The sequence below is a fragment of the Castanea sativa genome, chromosome 9 (genome assembly GCF_040712315.1).
Source record: "Castanea sativa cultivar Marrone di Chiusa Pesio chromosome 9, ASM4071231v1".
NCBI lineage: Eukaryota > Viridiplantae > Streptophyta > Magnoliopsida > Fagales > Fagaceae > Castanea > Castanea sativa.
Window position 1 is genome coordinate 42,456,375 of NC_134021.1, and position 22,661 is coordinate 42,479,035.

At 30.1% G+C, this 22,661-nt stretch overlaps 1 protein-coding gene across 1 annotated transcript; it reads left to right on the forward strand.

Annotated features, from left to right (window-relative positions):
• Positions 1 to 5,551: 5,551 nt before the first annotated feature.
• Positions 5,552 to 10,199, forward strand: LOC142608640 (alpha carbonic anhydrase 4-like). Its single transcript, XM_075780340.1, has 7 exons — positions 5,552 to 5,654; positions 6,539 to 6,756; positions 7,327 to 7,433; positions 7,552 to 7,657; positions 8,814 to 8,972; positions 9,083 to 9,136; positions 10,110 to 10,199. Exons 1-7 carry the CDS (start codon positions 5,552 to 5,554, stop codon positions 10,197 to 10,199), a joined length of 837 nt encoding a protein of 278 aa, XP_075636455.1.
• Positions 10,200 to 22,661: the final 12,462 nt, after the last annotated feature.

The window sequence follows — 22,661 nt, forward strand, 5'->3', positions numbered from 1 at the left end:
TTAAGCGACAGGTTGTTAATTACTAGTTGTTATTGATAGACAAAAAAAAAAAAAAAAAATTTCAAATGGTAGATTCAAATTATAAATAATAATAACTTATTTCTTAAAATTTATTGTGAAAATGTCGTAAATGTAATACTACTCTTAAAAAAAATGTTTAAGATTTAAAAGGACATTGCAATTGTATCATATTTAAGGATTTGGATTAGGTGCCATGCAGTTGTGGGAAGAAAGGTTTGAGAGAAGGTAAAATGGTAAAAAAGTTAAGTTTTGATCTGAGGATTGAGATTAAAAGTAAGTTTGTGAACTTTCATAATCTTAGTCATCACAAGTGCTATTACATGGTGCAGTAGCTCTCAATCCCATATTCATTTAATGGAGGATTAAGGGAAATCTGTCCTAACGGTTGATTTATTGTTTTATTTCAAGCAAAATTTATCTTAAATCTTCATCTCTTTACATGAGCAATGATAAGTTGATAACTGAACGTCTTAACCTTTTGTTAAAATCAAATGTTATACTTGATCACATAAAACTTTTTTGTGGAAGACCGCGTAAATCTTTTTACTTTAAAATTGTCCATCAACAACAAAGTAGAAACTCGAATCCTGATCACAAAGTTAGCTTAACAAATCAAATTCAAAACATATAATTTGTATGAATTTCAATTTAATAATATTTGTTATAACGAGTCTCTGTAGACTGTAGCTTTTCCAAATAAAAGAAAAACATGTTGAAGTTTCTTTCAAAGAAGAATATAATCTTCTCTAATCCATTATATGATTGCTCGCAAAACTATCCATATGTATTTAATCACATGACTCATTAAATCATTTAAATAAGTAAAGTACACGTGGATACTCAATTGAATTAACATTTTAAATCATTTAAATAAATCCCATAATTATTAAATAAGTAATATGATTAACAATACACAAACACTCATTTGAGTTGACACTTAATGAGTTCAAGAATTGGATAAAGGTTTCCTCTATTATTATATATATAAAAAGAGTTTTCCTCTATCCCATTTTCCTAACGCATAAAACCATTAACGTTTATTATTAAAACAAGTCATATAACTCATTTAATATATCATGCGAATAAAAGTACACATTGATGGTTTTATTAATAGCCATGTAGTTGACACAAATCGAAAAGCATGATAGAGTTTAGATCTTGTCCTAACTTAGCAAAACCCTTAAATCCATAAAGGGCCCCTTGAATTCACAAGGAAAACTAAAATCTATCCATAAAAACTAAGAAGAGAAAAGTTCTCTTGAAAATATTATTGATATTTTGAACTTCTTAGAATTTTGTTTTACATATAGCAATATTTATAGGCTTCAAAAGACTTATTTTGCAAGTCAAAATATAATCCTAATTGATGGGCTACTATAATAGGACTTTAATTGGACTTAAAAAAAAAGCCTTAAAAACACCTAAAATCAAGGAAATAAAAACCCTAAAGACTATATATATATATAATGAAAAAGAAGAAGAAGTCCAATTAGGAACAAAGACATGAGTTATTTATATTGCGTTGTCAAAATTTCTAAAAAGGGGATTTGGAATTGTAAAGTTGTGATTTACAACTATGTTTTATGTTAGCCTTATTCCATGACAAAAAGTGTTGTATTTGCTTTAATTTGTTCCTTGTATTTTTGTGGGATTTTATTGTATTGAGTTTAATATTAAGTTGGTGAAGATTCAAGCTAAATTGAAGATCAGTGGTTTTCACGACTATCTCGCTAGTAGCTAACCCATGAAAGAGCCACATGAGAAGCACATGCTGGAAGCTGAAGCGTTGTGCCAGCTTGGAGGATTTCGCTAGTGTCTCGCGAGTAAGGCCTCCCGCGAGACACCCGCGAAACTCTCTGCCTGGAGGTTTTTTAAGTATGACTTTCTTACCCTTTACCCATACTATATATACTTTCATTACCCACAAATGTGTAAGGAGACCCTTCAGAGAGAAAAACCCTAGATAAATTTTCTACAATACACACACCCATCTTTTAGAGAGAGAGCTACTAATCCTTAGTGAGAAATTATTGTAGCCTTTTCTCATTCCCTCTCCCATTGTCTTACCTTGAGAGAAGATTTGTACCCAAACACAACCCATACGTTTTCAGAGTGTAGAGAGTGTTTTGGAGATTGGGAAGGTTTGGAGATTTGCCAAAAGAAGCCAATAAGGCTTGGTGGATGCAATCGGGCATATTGCGGGATCCAGAAAGCTAGAGAAGACATGACTCTGAGAAGTACGTTGGTAGCAGGAGCTTGGAGAGCTCAAGAACATTGGGTAGACTAGGCTTGGAGGGTCTTTTGTTATTCATGTACTCCAACTTCATTTTTTATGGATCGATTTACCGCTTGGAGGGCGGCGGAGAGGTTTTTCGCCGAGTTTTTCGGTTTCCTCTTTGATAACACATCGGTGTGTTATCTTGTGTTTGCATCCTTCTTCCCTTATTCTTGTGCTCTACTTTTATTGTTTGTTGTTTATGTTTATGCACTAGAGTAGTATCGGTTGTTTGCGCTTCTTTTACTCTTGTTCCGCACTTAAATAAGTTAGAGTAAAAGCAATCTAACCGTAATTTTTTTTTTAGTTTGGGGTCTAAACAAACTCTTGTGTTTTAACACAAATCCGAGCTCTTAGGAATGATCTACTCATAGGGTTTTATGTTTGGGAATAGTTGTAAAATGTTTTCCTATTAAATCTACAGTTTATGTTGTGGGTTTTGGGCAAAACGGCTCCGTTTAACGGCTGATATGGCCAAAAAGGAATATATGTGTGTGTGTTAGCATAATGACATGTTACTTAACAGCCAAAACTAACTGAGGGTGTGCTTTTGCTAATGGAACCAAACTTTGGGATGTAAGATCAAATTTGTCAATGTCATTAGAATTTTCATTAAATTTATTGTAAGAAAAGAAAAAAAAAATCATTTTTTAGCGTGAAAGAAATTTGAATCTTCCATAATATTTACTAGAAATCTTAGTAGTAGGGGATAGATTGTTTATTAACAATAAATTATGCAAACATTGTTTAATTTTTAAGATTTTTTTTCTCATAAAAATAAAAAAATAGAAATAAAAAGTTTAAGATATACACAGACATTGCAAGTGTATAATATTTAAGATCCGGATAAGGTGCCAGGGAATTATGAGAGGAAAAAGTTGGGAGAGGGTAAAATGGTAAAAAAGTTAAAAAAAATTTTATTCGAGGATTAAGATTAAAAGTAAATCTTTCAACTTTCAATCATAGCCATCAAAAGTACTCTTGCACTATGCAATAGCTCTCAAACCCATATTTAATGGTGGATTAATAGAAATTTGTCCTAACAACTGACTTATTGTTTTATTTCAAGAAAAAATTTATCTTCATCTCTTTACATGCATGAGCAATGATAAGTTGATAACCTTTCGTTAAAATCAAATGTTATACTTCATATCTCACATAAAATTTTTTGGTGGAAGACCACGTAAATATTTTTACCTTAAAATTGTCCATAAACAACTAAGAATAAACTCAAATCCTAATCACAAAGTTAGCTTAACAAGTCTATAGATTGTAGCTTTTTGTTTCCAAATAAAAGAAAAACATATATGGTTGAAGTTTTCTTCCAAAGAAGAATCTTCTCTATTCCATTATATGATTGTTCTCAAAACCAACAACATGTATTTAATTATATGACTCATTAAACAAGTAAAGTACATGTGAATATTCAATTGAAAATTAACACGTTAAATCATTTTAATAAGTCCCATAATTATTAAATAAGTAATATGATTATATGATTAGGAGTACACATAAATACTCATTTGAGTTGACACTTAATGAGTTCGAGAAATGGATAAAGTTTTTCTCTATCTCATTTTCCTCCAAAGGTCCAATTAATTTTCCTCCAACACATAAAACCATTCAAGTGTATTATTAAAACAAGTTATATAACTCATTAATTATATTATATGAGTAAAAGTACATGACGACAGTTTCATTAATCACCAAGTAGTTGTTACAAAATAAAAAGAGTGATAAGGATTGGTGTAAACTGTAAACCCAAAATTTCTCAAGTTTTAGAGGATAAATCCTACTTTGGATTGATCTCTTTGAAGATAAGTTGTAGATTCTAATTGGCTCAAAGTTAAAGAATCCCACTAGAACTTGTTATTACTTGTAGATAATTATCTCCATTTTTATTTATTTTAATAGAAATAATTATTAACTATTATCATTCCAATTTAATTAGGATATTTATCTCTATTTAATTAGGATAATTATCATCTTAAATGACACATGTCAACATTTGATTTATTTAATTTAATGACATATAAATTTAGAATTTATACTAAATTTTGACATGACACTTTATAATTGGCTTAAAATTTTACCACCTACAATTAGATCTCTTCATAGCTTAACGAAACCCGTAAATTCATAAGGAGATCCTTGACTCCACAAGGAAGACTTGAAATCTATCTGTAAAAACTAAAAACAAAAAGCCTCTTTTGAAATCATTATTGATAGTTTGATCTATCTAATTTTGTTTTACATATTTCAAGCCTATTTATAGGCTTCAAAAGACTTATTTTACAAACCAAAATTTGCCTCTTACAATTAGATCTTGTCATAGCTTAACGAAACCCTTATATTCATAAGGAGATCCTTGACTCCACAAGGAAGACTTGAAATCTATCTGTAAAAACTAAAAACAAAAAGCTTCTTTTGAAATCATTATTGATATTTTGACTTATCTAATTTTCTTTTACATATTGCAAGCCTATTTATAGGCTTCAAAAGACTTATTTTACAAATCAAAATATTATGATCCTAATTGATGTTCCACCATATCTACAGAACGTACTTTAAGCCGATTTTGGCTAATTTGATTCAATGAAAGTTTATGGTCTTTCTTCTATAAAAAAAAGGATATTTAAGATTTTATTTCTTTGAATTTGACTAAAATACCTAAAGTCAAGGAAATAAAATCTTAAATACAAAATTATGAAAATTGACATGAAAATTCAAAAATTAATGAACGATACAAATTATCCCCTATATTATGTCCTTTGGATTGGGAAAATTTTTCTACAAACCAATTAGAAGTTAAACTTTTTTCAAGAAATTTTATTTCCATCTAAAAAGTTTTATCAATTTAAAAAAAAATCAAAATCAAAATAAAAGAAGAATAAGAAGAACTGAAGAAGTAGTCCAATTAGGAACAAGACATGACTTGTTTATCCCATTAAGCCCTCATGCATGGAAAAGAGGCGGCATGCACCCTTGACCCTCCCTAAAAGAGTACTTAGCTTAGCTGGGTTCCGAGAAAACAGAAATCAATGCTGAGTTTACCAAAAAAAAAAAAATGCAATGCTGAAGTCTTAAACACAAACACCAATAAAGGCCAACAGAGGCCAAGCAAAAAAGAAAAAAAAAAAAAGAAAAAAAGAAGAAGACAAAAAAACAAAAACAAAAACAAAACAAAAAAAACAAAAAAACAAAAAACAAAAACAAAAACAGAACAAAAACAAAAACAAAACAAAAACAAAAGCCATGGCCTTCTTCCACACCAACCCCAGCATCAATTTTCTCTTTCTCATTTCTCTCATTCTCTCATCCCACCTCTACAATGTCTCTGCAGATGACTCTGAAGTGGGTATGTTATCTCTTTATCTTCTCTCTATCATGTAGTTTTTATTATTTTTAAGTTATGAGGAATGCAACATATTGCTGTCTCACTTCATCTTCAAGGACTCTAGTAAGGATTTTGCTGGTCTTTTTTATATTATAAGTATTACTATTATTTGAGATTTGAAGGAATGGTTTCTTACTTTCTTTCCATTTTCTGCATGGATACTGGACACATAGAAAGGACAAAAAACAAATCCTACTCCTTTTTTAGTTTTTTTTTTCGGTTTATATATGCTTGAAAATAAAGTAAGTATTAGCTTCTTTCCTTTTTGTTGCATCGGGTTCCAAGGCCAAGGAAACAATGTTATAGTAATAGGTTTGTTTCAGAACTGTCGGAAAGAAAGTCATACTTTTCATCTTTCCAATGTTATTTTACTTGTCCTGTCCTAGGATCACCTACTCTTCTTTTCTTTATGTTTGAGAAATCAGATGTTCTCTCTGGGCTTTTACTTCACTTTCTTGGTATAAATATATTTTGATAGTGCTTTATTTTTAAAGATATTAATGCATTTTGATGTTGGGCATTTGCATGGAAACAGAATATTACATTTGTCATTTGCTTCTCCTAATAATGAAAGGACTATTGAATCCACTATATATATGTTAGCAAATAGGCCTGTTATCAGAATTTATCAATCATCCTATTTATGATATGACAAGATTATAATTGGTGCTACATTCAGATTTTTTTTTTTTTTTTTTGATTTTTTACATTAAAAAAGATATGGAAGATAAAATGGGAAGTTTTAACACACTTCAAACCAATTGAGCTAGAGTGTAAGATCATAAAATATCAGATCATGACTACTTTGAATCATTGTATTTAAATAATCTTTTCATGCCTTGCAGAAGATGAATCTCCATTTACTTACCTTGAAGACACTGGTAAAGGTCCATCGAAATGGGGAACCATAGATCCACTTTGGAAAGCTTGTGGTAATGGAAAATTGCAATCTCCTATTGATCTTCTGAGCAGAAGGGTGCAGGTTTTTCCTCGCTTGGGGCAATTAAAAGGGGTTTACAAACCAGCTCAGGCTGTTGTGAAGAACAGAGGACATGACATTTCGGTGAGCTGCCAGCCTGCTAGTAAAGCTATACTTTGTTATCCTTTTTCATAGTTTTAATTTTTATTAAGTACCAATTTGGTTAATGTTTGTAGGCTTAATCTAATGAATGTTTGAGTTACATACCCACCAACTTGGACCATTTGGAACTTGGACAGGTTAATCATTCAACGATCAACCTATTCTGTTTATAGAAACATACATCACATGGACAATTTATATGATCCTTATAAGCTTTAACTCCTTAAATATGCAATGGGATAATTCTATTGCACACATCTGTGCATTTACACACTACCAAAATATAATTGAAAAAATGATTTTAAGTCGAAAACGAGACTTAAAGTCACGATTTCAGTTGTTTTGGCAATTTGTAAATGCACACAATGGGTGCAACAAATATTACCTAAGATGCAAGTACGTGTGCGCATGGGTATACACACACATATTATCTCATGAGGGTTTTGAAGTAGAAATGGTAAGACATTATCTTACTTATATCGAGTAATAGATGTTCAAAATGAGTTTAAATATATCGATCTTTTTATTATCTATAATGGATGTTTTCGTCAGATTGCTTGGAAAGGAGATGCCGGATATATTAACATAAATGGGACTGACTACAATCTGCAACAGTGTCATTGGCATTCACCATCTGAGCACACAATCAATGGATCAAGGTTTTTGTTTGCCTTCTTTTTTTCATTTGATACATCTACGGGCATTTAATTTTTGTAAAACCACTCCAAATTAACATTGCTTTTGTTTCCATACAAAAATATAATCTTATGTTTTCAGGTTTGACTTGGAGATCCATGTAGTTCATCAAAACCCCAGTACTAACAAGACAGCTGTTGTTGGAGTTCTTTACAAATATGGCCGCCCTGATCCCTTGCTTACAAATGTATTTAGATGGTTTTCTTTTCATTTGCTTCTAGAGATGCATAAATGCATATGCATATGCATATATTTATGTACTATTGACATAAATGCATCACATTGTTTATTAATACTATAGTTAGATGATTCTCTCTCTCGAGCATATATATATATAAAACATTCATGATATGATGCACATAAGTATTATTCAGATAATAAATGCATGCTTTTAAATATTATATGCATGTATACTACCATGCACATACTTAAAAAAAGTACATGCACGCATGATCTTCTTAAGTTGTCATTTATCAATACGTAATGAACATAGAGCTCAATGCAGGAAGGAACCTAACATCACAAACAATGCCAAGAATTTCAATTTGAAAAATTCATTTGTGTTTTGTAATAGCTGTGTGACACATTTATGTCAAATGAGATTTACACTACACAAGAATCATGTTCAAAGAGATATATAATCTGTTACGTTAAAACAGACAAAAAGATAATTGTTTGCATGCTATCTATTTGTTTATATATGTGAACAATCATAATGAGAACCCATTAGTTTATGCTGGATAAGAAAGGCTTGTCTAGCAATTGTGTTGTCTAATATTCATGGTGATTTAACCAAAACACCCTTGTAATGAGTGACAATGTTAGTCCTTGAGTATATTTTACAAATTTACAACTAGTGCAAATATCTCCTATTTGGAGCACCTTGAAGCCACATAGACGTGGAATTCTTCAATCTAACCTTCCACAGGTTCCCCCTCAAAAAAAAAGAAAAAAAAACCTTCCATAGGTTTGCCATGAATACTTGAAGTTATAGTTAAAGTAGTCAATACCAAATAATGCCATTATAACACCCATTAAGGAGTATTCATTCAAGAGCTAAAGTTTTAAGTTCCAGTCATTACATACCCTTCATTTTATCTCTTTGGCAATAAATTATAGAAAATGATTAAGCATCCATAAGGATCCATTTATGGGTTATCTAAAATGGTTTGGAATGCAAAAGTAATAGCGTACTTTTCATATATATGCATTAGAAGAGTATTGTTCATCATGAATGAATCAAAATCGTAGTTTGACATGTGATTATTTCTTCCAATGAATTTTCTTAATTATTGATTTTCTTTATGCCCCCCCCCCCCTCCCCCCCTTTTTTTTTTCTGAAGTTGCTCCACCACATAAAGTCAGTTGGGAAAGAAGAGATAAATTTGGGGATGGTGAACCCAAGAGCTATTAAATTTGAGAACAGAGATTATTACAGATACATTGGTTCTCTTACAGTTCCTCCCTGCACTGAGGGTGTCATCTGGACAATAGTCAAGAAGGTCCTTCGCTAAGCACACAATTTTCTCAAGCAATAAATGAAATATTGGTTCTGTTACCTTTTTCTTTACTCCATATATGCACTTTCCAACATACAACTTCTCTTTTATAGGTGATGACAGTTTCAAGGGAACAAGTGGCAGCATTAAGGGAAGCTGTTCATGATGTAAGTGTTTCTGAACTGGGATGACATCATTTTGATTAAATACTCCACAGAAATTAAGGATGTGCAGGACTAACCCTAAGAATGATGACATAATCATAAGCTTTTGTTATTTATCTAAAAATCTCAATATGATGTGACTTACGAGTTCCAAATCTGACCTAGCATTTCGTCAATTTTTTCAACGAATAGTATAACAGCTAATTGACAAGTTATTTATGATAATCATTCCTAAATCAAAAATATCTATCAGATGCAAGATAATTCTCAATATAGAATATCCTAGTTGATTTTTATCAACATGTCTTTTTTGGCATTGGAATCTCTGAAGTGGATGGCGGTCCTATACAGACATACAGTTATACATCAAATATATCAAAGAAGGCATTTAGTGGTTGCCACCACCTGATTTTTGGAAGATGTCATCATGGTTGTTCTGAGATTTAAAAGATAATTACAAAGATGAAGCTTTATTATTGACCAACATATTTTTACATTTTCACATGAAGCTAGGCTTTTTGGCTTATTTTATTGGAACGCTCTAACCGCTAATATTTGAAGAACTTTTTCCAAAATGAAGAGAAAAATTAATAATTACTTTGCTTTCAAGTTAAAAACTAAAAAAGAAGTGGGAAGCCAATCTATAATGTGTGTTTTTGTTCACTTTGATATATGTATATAATATGTATTAAGGTAGATGGGTTTGAATCTTCTGTAACATCTACTGCTGGTCTCGGGAAAGCTACTGATGGACATGGCACATCATTTGAGATACTTAATGCAGGAATCAGTAAATACATCAGTCATAAAGTAAGGGAAACAATATAAAAAGTATCAAATGATGAAGGAAGCAAAAAATTTTCCTCTAAATTGCCTTTTCACTTTAAGCTAATGTGTATGCTTTTGTCTTGACCAAGAAGAAATTCATTTTCAAAGACATTGTTATTAATTTGACTGCTGGTTTGTTCTTTTTTAGGGATTTGAGTCAAATTCAAGGCCAACTCAGAAAATGGGTGACAGAGATGTTCGGTTTTACACAAGAAAGAAGAATATAGGTTCTAGTTAGGTTTCCATAATTTGAATGTAGAAGTAATACTTGCTGAACCACATAACTGCATTGTCTTCAAATAAGAAATTTGTACACACACCAACTAGAATAGCTTCCCTGTGTGTATTGACAAAGATGTTGTTACAAATTCAGTAGGTAAGTGAAACATTTCTGTTGGTTTCGAAGTTTATGTTACACCATTTGAAATAAGAAATTAGGAACAGTTTACCATGTGTTCATGCATACATTGTTATCATTGATTCCTCACAAGGATATTTTATTTATGACTATTTGGATTCTTGTCTTGTCAAACACAGAAGTGCATAATTAACACTATAGCATTCTGAAAGTTAAGAGGGTATTTCTTTTCCCCAAGAAAGAAAGCTAGTGATAGTAGAAACCTTAAGCGATGAGTAAATGATGAGAGATTGAACAGGATAGCTAATTGGAAAAGGGAACTCTTATAGGGAAGGTTAATTCTTACAGTGGAAGGAGAACCAAAGTGAAGAAGCAAACAACCACAAAATGTTGGTCAGCGTTGTTAAACAGCTAAATGAAAATATAAACGCAGAATAAGGACGTGCAGTGCCCTTTAAAATTTTGTTGAAGAGTTTTGGTCAATCTGTTTGTTATTTCCATAACTTGAATGGAAATAACAAACAGATTGAGAAGCTTGTTAGCAAAACAGCATCCACGTTCTTCCTTCAGGAAAAAATTTTGGTAGTCCCGGAGCACTGCTCCGGCCCTCCGAGCTCTCAAAAAAGGGGGTTTGCCCCGCATGTGGGTCCCATTATGAGGCCCATCCCTCTTGTGAGAACCCAGAGTAGTGCTACAGGACTAACTAAGAATTGCCCCTTACTTCACCAAGCTTTTACACTATAATCAACAAAGAAGAAAAGAACCTGGTTGTAAGTTGCATTTGACCTGAAGAATATGACTCGTGTGCTTATTGTTGGAGGCCAAAATGCACCCACATATGGTAGAAATACATGGAGAGCTAACAGTGCGGCTCTAGAAATTTTTTTGAGGTGATACTTAAGAAACTTAAATTATATAAAATCTAATAAAAAGAGAATTTTATACATTGACAAAAAAAAAAATACACACACACATACACATGTAAATATATAAAATTTTACAATTTTCATCTACAAATTATTTTTATTTTGAAATCGTTACATGATAGTCTCGCAAGTTACATTTCTTCAAAAGTTTAGTTAAATAGATTTTTTCTTGGTTTTTTATTTTTATTTGTAAGGACCTAATATATTGTTAAGGGGATCAAAGTTGAACAAAATTTGACTACAAACTTTGTTGTTGCCACTCTCACTAAATGAATTAATATTGTTAAATATTTTGAAAATCTAATCGATGAATTGCTTGTTTTTTATATTCTTAAAACACGTTAAAATTTTATGCTAATTAGATGTTATTTGTCATTCAATCCATAAAATTATTTTTTATGTATAACTTTAAACTACAAAAATTTAAAATTTAAATATTTGATTGACGACTATTGATCTTTTATCTACTTGAAATGTTGTAGGTATGAAGGATTTAAGAATGAAATGTAATTAAATTTGGATTTGTTAATTTTCAAGTTCAATAAAAAAATATTGAATAGAGTTGTAACCTTAATCTACAACCATGCTTGTTGCCAAATTTTGTCCAGAATTTAATTATATTGGGCCTAAAAAAAAAAATTTAGGGTGATCACAAAGTTTTTTTAAAGATAAAAAAAATCATAAATTTTTAAAATTTATAGAAAATAATAGTATTTTTTTTCCAAGTCAGGGGAGTCTTATGACCACCTTGAACTCTATGTAGAGCCGCCCCTGAGAGCTAAGGATGTTAACCAAACAAATGGAGGATTAAGTCTCAATTAAACTAAAAAATTATACCACTTATTTTTCCCTTTCGAGAAACATAACTTTTTTTTATGAGAATTTATCCTTTTCTCTTTTCAACCTACGTGTAAATAGAATTAATATTAAAATTTTAAAACTATTTTAGATTGAAGGATAATGATAACTAGTCGCAGACCCACATTACGTTGCGCGTGATAATTCTTTAGATAAAATATTATTTTAGTCTCTAAACTTTATAAAGAGTTTAAAAAAAAAAGTTTTATAATATTTTTCATAATCTTGTCTATAATGTTTTTTACCATTATCATATATTTATTGGTTGATGATTTGCATAACATAGACATTAAATAAGAGGTAGAACTATTCATTAAATTTTTTTAAGTCATGATGTATGAAGATTATGATTATATATATATAAAATTTTCTTAGTTAGAGTTTGATTAGTTATAAGTTTAAATTTTGTATTATTATATTTAATTGTTGTTTATTGATTTAATTAAGTGAATGTAATGGTTGATTTTATTGCACTATAAAGTTTTCAATTTTCTCTATATAGCCATCTCTATTTTATTTATTACTCTACTTGACCACCTTTTTATTTTCCAAATAACGGTTATTAATTGACGTTTGATTTTATTTCTTTTTTTCTTCCTTCATTTATTCTTTATTACTTTGTATGTTCCCTTGCTAGTTGTAAATTTTATGGTTATTAATAAGGATTAGATATCATGGATGGCTTAAATAGTTATAGATGTAATTATGTTAGTGGTATGTCAAAGGTTTTTTTTTTTTCCTTCTGAATTTTCAAGGGATTCTCGAAAAAAAAAAAAATTCAAGGAAATATGAAAGGCATTTCTCTAGTTTGGCTTTAATCAATTAAGATATCCATAATATATTAACAGAAGTAATAATGAGCCTTAATTTTTTTTTTTAATGTAAGAAGTGGTTAGATTATTGGTATGTCAAAGGTTTTATATAAAAAATTTAAAAAAAAATTCCAAGGAAATGTAAAAGGCCTTTTTTAGAAAAAAAAGAAATTGTAGAAATATGATTGTTTTAATTACCTTATTTATAGGTTTCATAATTAAGTTATAAACATCTAAATTAAAGTGCTTTAAAAAAACATCTAAATTAAAGTAAATGAATATATAAATGCAAAATTATATGTAAAGTTACAACTGCACAAGAGAAATAAAATATGTATAGATAATTTTTTTTATATATTATTGATGAATCTTTATTTCATTTTTTACTTATAAATATCTAAATTAAAGTTTTTTTTTTTTAAAAAGAAAATTAAAATTAAAATAAATGAATATGTAAAGGTAAAATTATATGAAAAGTTAAAACTACCCAAGATAAACGTTTAACAACCGGTAGACGTGTGTTTTTTGAAAACTAAAAGTATACACAATTGTTTTAGGTGGAACTATATAACTATGCAAATATTGTTGCGAGTGGTTCCATCATTTGCAAATTATCAAGTTTGGTGGCCTTACAAAACAAATATTTCATTTTGCAAAAAACTTTACATGAACTCCTCTTTTGTGACAACCTTTTTTTTTTTTTTTTTGCCGAAACAACTTAAGAATATTAAGATTTAAGTTAACACATGTGGTAGTTGTAGATCACGTCAGTGATATGAAAAATAGAAATATTTAAATATTCAAAAAACATTTTTTGTAGATTGTAATATAAAACAATTTTTTCTCAATATTTATGTAACTTTTCCCATAAGATTAATATTGTTGGCATCTTTTAAAGATGATACATAATATTTTTGAGAAGAAGAAGAAGAAGAAATGGAGATGATGCTAAGACATACTATAAAATTATTAAGTTGCGTGATTTAAATTTGTGACAAAAAAATATTTATGTATGTATGATAAAAGTTTTTATCTAAATGATATATAGTAGTTTATATTTTTTTTTAGACTTGATTCAAAATTTTCATTCTCAATAGCCTTTTAAGTTTACAAATTGCTCAATCTATGGGCCTAGATACATTCAAAGGGTGCTATCTAAATTATAAATTATATGACCCTTTATCACACAAATATTTTGATTCCGCCAATGTATGGTAAAGGGAGGCAAGTTTGTGTCTAGCCATTTTCTTGATTTGTGCTGCATAATTTAATAGTATGAAGGATGTGATTATATTTAAATGTTGAATAAAATAAGATGAGAGGAAAAAAGAGTAAAAATAAAATATATAGCAATAAATATCAAATTATCCAAGTCATTCTAGGTAATATAATAACATTATATTATTATATACTATATGTATAATGCAGTAGGATAATATTTAATCAAAGAGAATATAAAAGATAACAACTTAAAACATAAAACTAAATTGCATCAACCCAAAGTAGAATTCTAATTAACACAAATATTCATCAACCTAAAGAATTGATGCAGTAAAAAAAAATCAAACAAAAAATGAAAAACAAATTGAGAGAGAGAAAGAGAGAGAAGTAACCTTTTTGTGTGAGAAAACTATGCATAGAATGAAAAAGAAAATGTCAAATTCATAGTAAAATGTTGAGAATAAGAAGAGTCAAAATAAATGAAGATAAAAAGGTAGAGAAAGAATGGTATTAAAGTAGAAAGGAGTGGGGAGATGAAGAGGTAAAAGGGAGGGAGAGTTTTGAAAAATTAATAATAAAAATAATGGTTAAAAGATATTTTAATTTTTAAATAATGGAGTTTTTAAGTCACCTTCAATGATAAAATGTTTAAATATATATATATATAAGAAAAATTGAAAAAAAAAAAAAAACGTGGCTGCTGATGTGGCTCAACGTGAGTGTAGCAGCATTAAACATTACGTTTCAACTTCTAGTAATATATAGATTATGATACAAAGATATTTTAGTTTGAACACAAAGATATTATATTTAAAATCTTATGGGGATACAAAACCTTAAAAGAGTTTTCTCAAAAAAAAAAAAAAAAAAAAAAAAACCTTCAAAGGAGTTACACAACTCAAAAGTGCCTCTCGCAACTCAGTCGAATCAATTCTGCCACTCCTATCCCTATCAAATATCTCAAAAATATCCTGAGGAAATTGCAATAGAGTTGTAGACAATTAGAAAAACAAATTTGAATTTGAAGAGAAAAAAAAAATGTATTTTTAATATTAATGATAATTTGAAACCTCTTACTTACCCTCCAATTCTGTAGATTGTAAAATAATGCAGTGAATTCCCTAGCTCCTACATTACAATTACAAATTAAACAAGTCAATAAACCAAGCACAAATTTGAGTAGTTTATTCATTCCAAAACCAAAATGATCAAATACCTGCAACAAATTAATGTTTCTATTATTAATTATGGAAAGAGGAATTATTCATATGCAAAGTCAAAAAATTCAATAAACAATTTTACTATCATGTAAGTACTAATTGTTAGAGTAAATTGTTCCACAATTCTTGAAATCTCAAGGTTTTTTATTTTTTAACAACAAAGTGGGGAATGGGGATTCGTATCCAAGTCAAATTAATTTTGAATGAATATAAAGAATAACGCTCTTGACTTCTAAATAATTCGAGTTAATTTTGACTTCTAAATAACTCGAGTTAATTATAAAGTACAGGAAAAAAAAAGTCATGATGGTTTGGGTTTAATCAAGTCACTCTAGATTTCCTTAGATAAGAACATGTTATATATAATTTTTATATATATATATATAATTCAATAATTGAGGGATGTAGATTTAAATTTTGAATGTCTCCTTAGAAATATTAGAAGTTGTTAACCAGTTGAGCTACAAGACTTTTGACATATCAAAATATCATATATAACTTGAGTCATTTCATTACATCGAAATGGACTTTTTTCACTAAGAAAATTTATTAAAAAGGTAAAATTTAAATACAGTTACACACTATATTAGGTGTTAGAGGGGGGAAGAGAATTTCTCTGTTACCGAAAATAATGGCAAAAAGAGTTCCCTGAGACAATAAAATATCAAAGAGTCAAAAGCCTAGTGTTTTATGTTCAGCATTTTCACCATTCACGGAATTATGACACTTGTTTAGCAAAGAAAATGAATCATGACACTTTTTACGGCACCTGTTTACTGTTTTTTTTTTTTTTTTTGGGGGGGAAAGGTAAGTAAATTTATTGAAGAGTAAAATCGTTTTGGAATACAGCTTCCAAATCTAATGATAGTACTTTCAATAATACATCAAAATCTGCAGATAAAACTGCTCTTTTAGGCAATTACCCTTCCTTTTTACATGCTTAAAGAAACAAAAATCAAAAGAAGACTTAAGATGCCGAACATCCCCAATGATGTGACCAAACATTGTTCTAGCTGGGGAGGTACTATAAACTTTGCGAATAACCTTCAGGCTATCAGACTCGACTTAACAAAAGTAAGCGCCCTACTTGCTCCCATAGCTTCAACCAAATCCACTGAATGAGGAAGACGAATTTTCTGCCTAAGAGTAGCAATGATATGTCCTGAAGAATCACGTATTGTTACCCCAATACCGACAATAGTGAGATCTGTAAACACAGCACCATCAAGATTAACCTTGTATACTCCATCTGAAGGAGGGATCCACCTTATAACTGAGCTGGCCGAAGAAGGAACATTAAGCAACTGAGGAGAAACAGCTCGGTATTCCTAGAGAAGGTCTTCGGCTCGTGGCAAAATTTCATCACTACTCCAGGATGATTGACCAACCCTGATACGATTCCTCCTTTGCCAAAAGCTCCATGCTACTACCGAAAACAGGGCACCAACGTTGGAAGGAAGAGACTCCAAAGCATGATCCACGACATCCCGAAAAGACCGGAATTGTTTGTGAACTAACAAAGAGAAACTAGTTGTTGAGCGCCATACCGGTTTAACATGGTCTCATAGCCACATCGCATGTAGACCATCTTCATCGTGTTCGTTAACAAAAATTGCAGCTTGCACCATTCACCACCATACGTTTTGCCAAATTAACCTTAGTAGGCAAAGAGTTGAAGCTCGCCAAGGAAAATGCTTCACCTTAGGGGAACCTGGAGATACCAAACCTTTTTCCAAAACTTCTAGATTCTAGATCAAAGCTCCAAGGTTGACAATTAAATAACGCAGAAGACAGAAGCTGATGAGCACTTTTGACTGAATACTGACCATCTTGGGTGAAAGGCCATACCAATGAATCATCATGAGTAGTATAGCTAAGTGGGATATTCTTTAGAGAAATGATATGTCCACAACATTTTTACAATATTTTTACAACAAATTTTAAGTGGCAGGTTGTTACTGGTTGTTATTGTTAGGGCAAAAAAGTAATCTTAGTGTTAAGTTCAAATTTGAACCAATAATAACTAACCACCTATGATTTGTTGTAAAAATGTTGTAAAAATGTTGTGGACGTAGCACCTCTCCTTTCTTTATACTCTCAACTTCCCAAGGAGGAAAAGTTTGGGCCACCAACGTAGATTCCCAGGACATTGGCTCAAAACAGAGGAGATCACCAACTATTGACAAGTGTGGATCACGATTCAGCGACACCAATCTACATCCATTTAGCTCAGGAAACCATCGATGATCCCAGATTCAAATATTACGCCCATTCCCTACCCTCCATATCGCCCCTCTTGTGATGACATCTCTAGCCAGCAAAATACTCTTCCACTTTAAAGGAACTTGAAGGGCTCTCTTTAGCATCCAGGATGCTGCCATTTGGGAAATACTTGGCATGAAAAACTCTATACAAAAGAGTACTCTTATCATGAAATAACCTCCACACTTGTTTACCAAGTAGAGCATCGTTAAACAATCTCAAATCTTTAAAACCCATTCCCCCAACAGATTTCAAGGAACAAAGGATGCTCCATTTAACCCAATGCATCTTTCTTCGTCTCCCCTTGATGGCCCCAGCAAAACTTTCTTATCATGGCTTCAATATCCTTACACAACCCTATAGGTAGCCGAAAAACACTCATAGAATAAGTGGGAATAGATTGTAATACCGCTTTAATCATCACCTCTTTTCCGGCTTGGAATTACAACCTCTCCTTCCAACCCTACATTTTGATCCAAATATGCTATTTGATCTAATTGAAACAAGCCTTTTTGTTTCTACCAACAAATTATGGTAGACCCAAATATTTCTCATAATTTTTTATAGCTGGCACATTGAGAGAATTTTTAATAGCCTCCTAAGTATCTTCCAAAGTGTTATGACTAAAGAAAAGAGTGGTCTTATCTTTATTGACTTGTTGTCCCGAAGCTTCCTCATACCAAACAAGTAATTCTTGAATCTTCTCACATTCTACCAAGGTGGATCTACAAAATAGGAGATAGTCATCTGCAAAAAAACAAGTGGGTTAGTTTTAGGCCTTGTCTACAAAGTGAGAAACCACAAATCTCTCCTGCATCTGCTACTTTAGTGATAATAGCATATTTTTATAGAACTGTTAGTCACATCATATTTTCTATCTACCACTTAACAGCAGAGACCTTTATGACACAATACCAAAAGGTTAGAGACTAAATTAATACATTTGAAAGGTTAAGAACTAAATTGACCAATAACATAAAGGTTATGGATCAAATATTTAGTTCACCCTATTGCAAATCCTATCTAGTGTCCTAGTACTGTACTAAAACAATTATAAAAAATGAAAGGTTGAATTCCACATTGATATGTATACAATTTTGCAGGAATATAGTTATACTCTTACTACTTATTTAGTTATTTCTCAATTTAATTTATGGAAAAAAATTAGGTGCCTAAATTTTATGTATTAAGATTAATCTCTTAATTTGATTTTTAGTAACTATGAATTTTTTTTCTTTATTTTAATGATATGAAATATACTTATTGAAACTATAGAGAATCTTGAGCATAATAATGAGAGAGTTTAAATCGAATTCTAAATAAACTCGTATCGAGATAGATTATGGTTTATGTTTATATCAAATTGTATATGACAATTATAGTTGTTTACAATTTATTTTGTTATTGTTAGGTTCTAAATATTTAGGATTAAATATTTAGATTTCTAGATTAAGTGTTAGACATTGCTCAAGATTGTACCATTCAAGATTCAAGAACTGTTTTGCTGCAGAATGAAGAAAGTTTCTATGAAGCTCAACCGATCGAGAATCGGGTTCCACCTATCAAAAATCACAGACTGTAGATTTTAAATCTGACCCAAAGCCCACAAAAACTTTTAGGGTTTAAGTGAAACACTGCTAGGTATAAAAGGAAAACCCTAACTACGTTTTACAAGTTCATGGAAGTCTTGTGAGTTACTCCTATGAGATCAGTGGTGACTCCAGGATTTTTTTCTAGGGGGTTCAATAATAATAGAGCAAGAAATTTGTCATGGGAGTAAATAAAAAATAAAAAAGTTTTTTTTTTCTATACATACAACTTCCATATTATATACAATAATCTAAAATAGTATTCTAAATATAATTCAGTATATAATAGTTTAAAAGATTAGTAAGACAACAAATATAATTAATTATACATTTTTTTAAAATTAATAATAACTTATTATGTATTATCAATTAAATAAAAATATATGATAAAGAAGAATACTAACACACCTAAGAGTAGGACTAAGAGTAATGTGAAACAAAGAAAAAAAATAGTAACTAATATAAGTTTTTGCTTTTGAAATGTATAGTTTTTTTTTTTTTTAAGAATCATGTATGACTTTTTAATCATACATGCGATCGCTCACTTGGAATTTAAGCAAGCACTAAAAAACTTCTTAAACTTGGAAATCTATAGAGTATTTATCAAACAATTTGATCAAATAAAGAGAAAAACTAAGCAAATACAGAAGAGAGAAAGCGAGATAAAGAGCATGGGAAAGAATCACAAATGTAGATAGAGATATATTGGTTGTAACAGTAGTGTAATTTTTTGCTTATGGAGAAAAAAAGTGCATGAAAAAACAGTTACATTTTGCTGTCAACAATAAAATAAGCTAGAGTCTTATAGAAAATATACATATATTTTTAACAAATGAGCAAAAATGAAACTTTTTTTTTAATAATATTCAATACACAATACTTTCACAAAAATTTTATAACAAAATCTAGATGGCAAGTTGTTAATGGTAGGTAAAAAGTGATGTTAATTATGGGTCCAAATAAAAACCAGTTACAACTTGCCATATAACATTTATTGTGAAAATATTGTGAAAGTAGTATTAAGATGATCATATTCAAATTTATTTTAGTTGGGTTTAAATAAAATTTAGGGTCAAGGTGTTCAAATTTTTATTTTAGGGGAGTCAATATTAAATTTTAAAAAAATTTATATATATATAAAAAATTGACAAGTCAGGGGGTTCATTTGAACCCCCTGCCTTGAACATAATGTCGTCCTTGTGTGAGATTTGAGAGGTTTCTGAACCTTCTAACTTAACAAGCATTTATTGGAACGCGATCTACAATCAAGAACTTGTGGAAACAAGTTGCTGCATAAAGATCTATTACTGATGTTGATCTAAAACCTTTGAGTGGGATCTCAAAGTCATAAACGTGTTGGAAGTCTTGTGAGTTACTCTTGTGAGATTTGAGAGGTTTTTGTACCTTCTAACTCAACAAGCATTTGCTGGAATGAGACCTACAATCAAGAACTAGTGGAAACAAGTTGTTGCATAAAGATCTACTACTGATGGTGATTTGAAACCTTTGAATGGGATCTCAAAGTCACAAATGTGGGAGTTTGTATTAAGTAAATCCAAGATAGAAGAGTCCTTGGAGTCGAAGCTGCACATGGTCTTATTAGTAAGTTCTACAAGAGTTAGCTTTAGATTTAGGGTTTAAATCTATTGTAATCTTCCATTCTATCATAATGGATTTGTTTACCTTAAGATAGCTAGCTTAAATCCTCCCCAAGTTTTTACTTTGAAACGGTTGGTTTCATTAGTTTTCCTGGGTTATCATATTACTGTCTTCTTTAATTTTTCGCACTTAGTAATATGATTGCATGTGTTTAACCTAGATCTCATAATTAACCTAAGTAACTACTTTGCTAATTCATTAGGTTAAACCAATATGGTTTTAAGGGGTCTAAACATAAACAAACAGTTATCAATATTGATGATTTTTTTTATCTCTTTTTAATATTGTATTTCAATCTTGGCCCCCTAAACTAAAATCCTAACTCCACCACTGATTGCATATAATTGCCACGATTATCACAACAAAAAGAATAATACTTAAGATCCAAACTATTTTACAAACTGCTGATATGGTAAGTGATTATTGGTAAATGAAAATGTGATATCTGTTTGGGATCTGCTTATTTTGCTGAAACTGAAAACGTTTTGCTGAAAGTACTATAGATAAAGATAAAAGTTAACTGAAATAGTACATTGGAACCCATGAATAGTACTAAAAAGTGCAATGGGGCCCATGAAATAGTAGCAAAAATAAGTCAATAGTAAAATAAGTTGGCTTTTTAATTTGATGCCAAACTCACACTAATTGTGGACCTAGATGAAAACCAATAAAAGGTTGACCAAATTAACATTTTATAAAAATATTGTAAAATAGTTTGTAAATGTAGCATTACTCCAACAAAAAACGTGTGAACATATCAAGGCACATGAAATGTGATTGACTTGCTTAATATTAGCTCACCTCACAACATAATCTATAATCTATAAATACTATATAGCCAAAGTCTTTGACTATTTTTTGACTTCATAAGAGTTTGCCACACAAGCTTTAATTTTCCATTTATAATTATAACCTCTTATAACCATTTATAATTTCAACCTCTTATAATTTCAACCATTTATAATTTCAAACTCTTCTAAAAAAAAGTTATAATTTGAATCATGTAACTGTAATTATTTTTAATTATACTCGTACATATGTATAAAATTACATACTAGTTAACAATAAATTATGCATACATTATTTAATTTTATGTTTTCTCATAAATAAAAAAAAAGGTTCAAGATGTATAAGGACATTGCAACTGTATCGTATTTAAGATCTGGATAAGGTGCCATGCAATTATGAGAGGAAAAAGTTGAAAGATGGTAAAAAAGTTATAATTTCTAATCCAATAATTGAGATTAAAATTAAGTTTTATTAATTTTTAATCTTAACCATAAAAAGTACTTTTGCACTGTGCAATAGCTCTCAATCCCATATTTAACGGTGGATCAATGAAAATTTGTCCTAAAAGCTGACTTATTGTTTTATTTCAGGCAAAATTATCTTCATCTCTTTACATGAGCAATGATAAGTTGATAACTTAAACTATTGTTTAAATCAAATGTTATACTTTGTATCTCACATAAAACTTTTTGGTGGAAGACCACGTAAATCTTTTTATCTTAAAATTGTCCATAAAAAAGTAGAAACTCAAATCCTAATCACAAAGTTAGCTTAACGATTCAAATTTAAAATATATCATTTGTATGAATTACAATTTAACAATATTTTTTAGAACAAGTCTATAGACTGTAGGTTTTTTTTTTTTTTTCCAAATAAGAAAAAAGCATATTGAAGTTTTCTTCCAATGAAGAATCTTTTTTAGTCCATCGTATGATTGTTTGCAAAACCAACCACATGTATTTAATCACATGACTCATTAAATCATTTAAACAAGTAAGGTACATGT

What these genes read in the sequence shown, in the direction of transcription:
- LOC142608640 (XM_075780340.1), top strand. Translation starts at nt 5,552, where the DNA reads ATGGCCTTCTTCCACACCAACCCCAGCATCAATTTTCTCTTTCTCATT. An exon ending in CACACAATCAATGGATCAAG is followed by an intron (nt 7,434 to 7,551) that starts GTTTTTGTTTGC and finishes TTATGTTTTCAG; the next exon opens with GTTTGACTTGGAGATCCATG. An exon ending in TAAGGGAAGCTGTTCATGAT is followed by an intron (nt 9,137 to 10,109) that starts GTAAGTGTTTCT and finishes GTTCTTTTTTAG; the next exon opens with GGATTTGAGTCAAATTCAAG.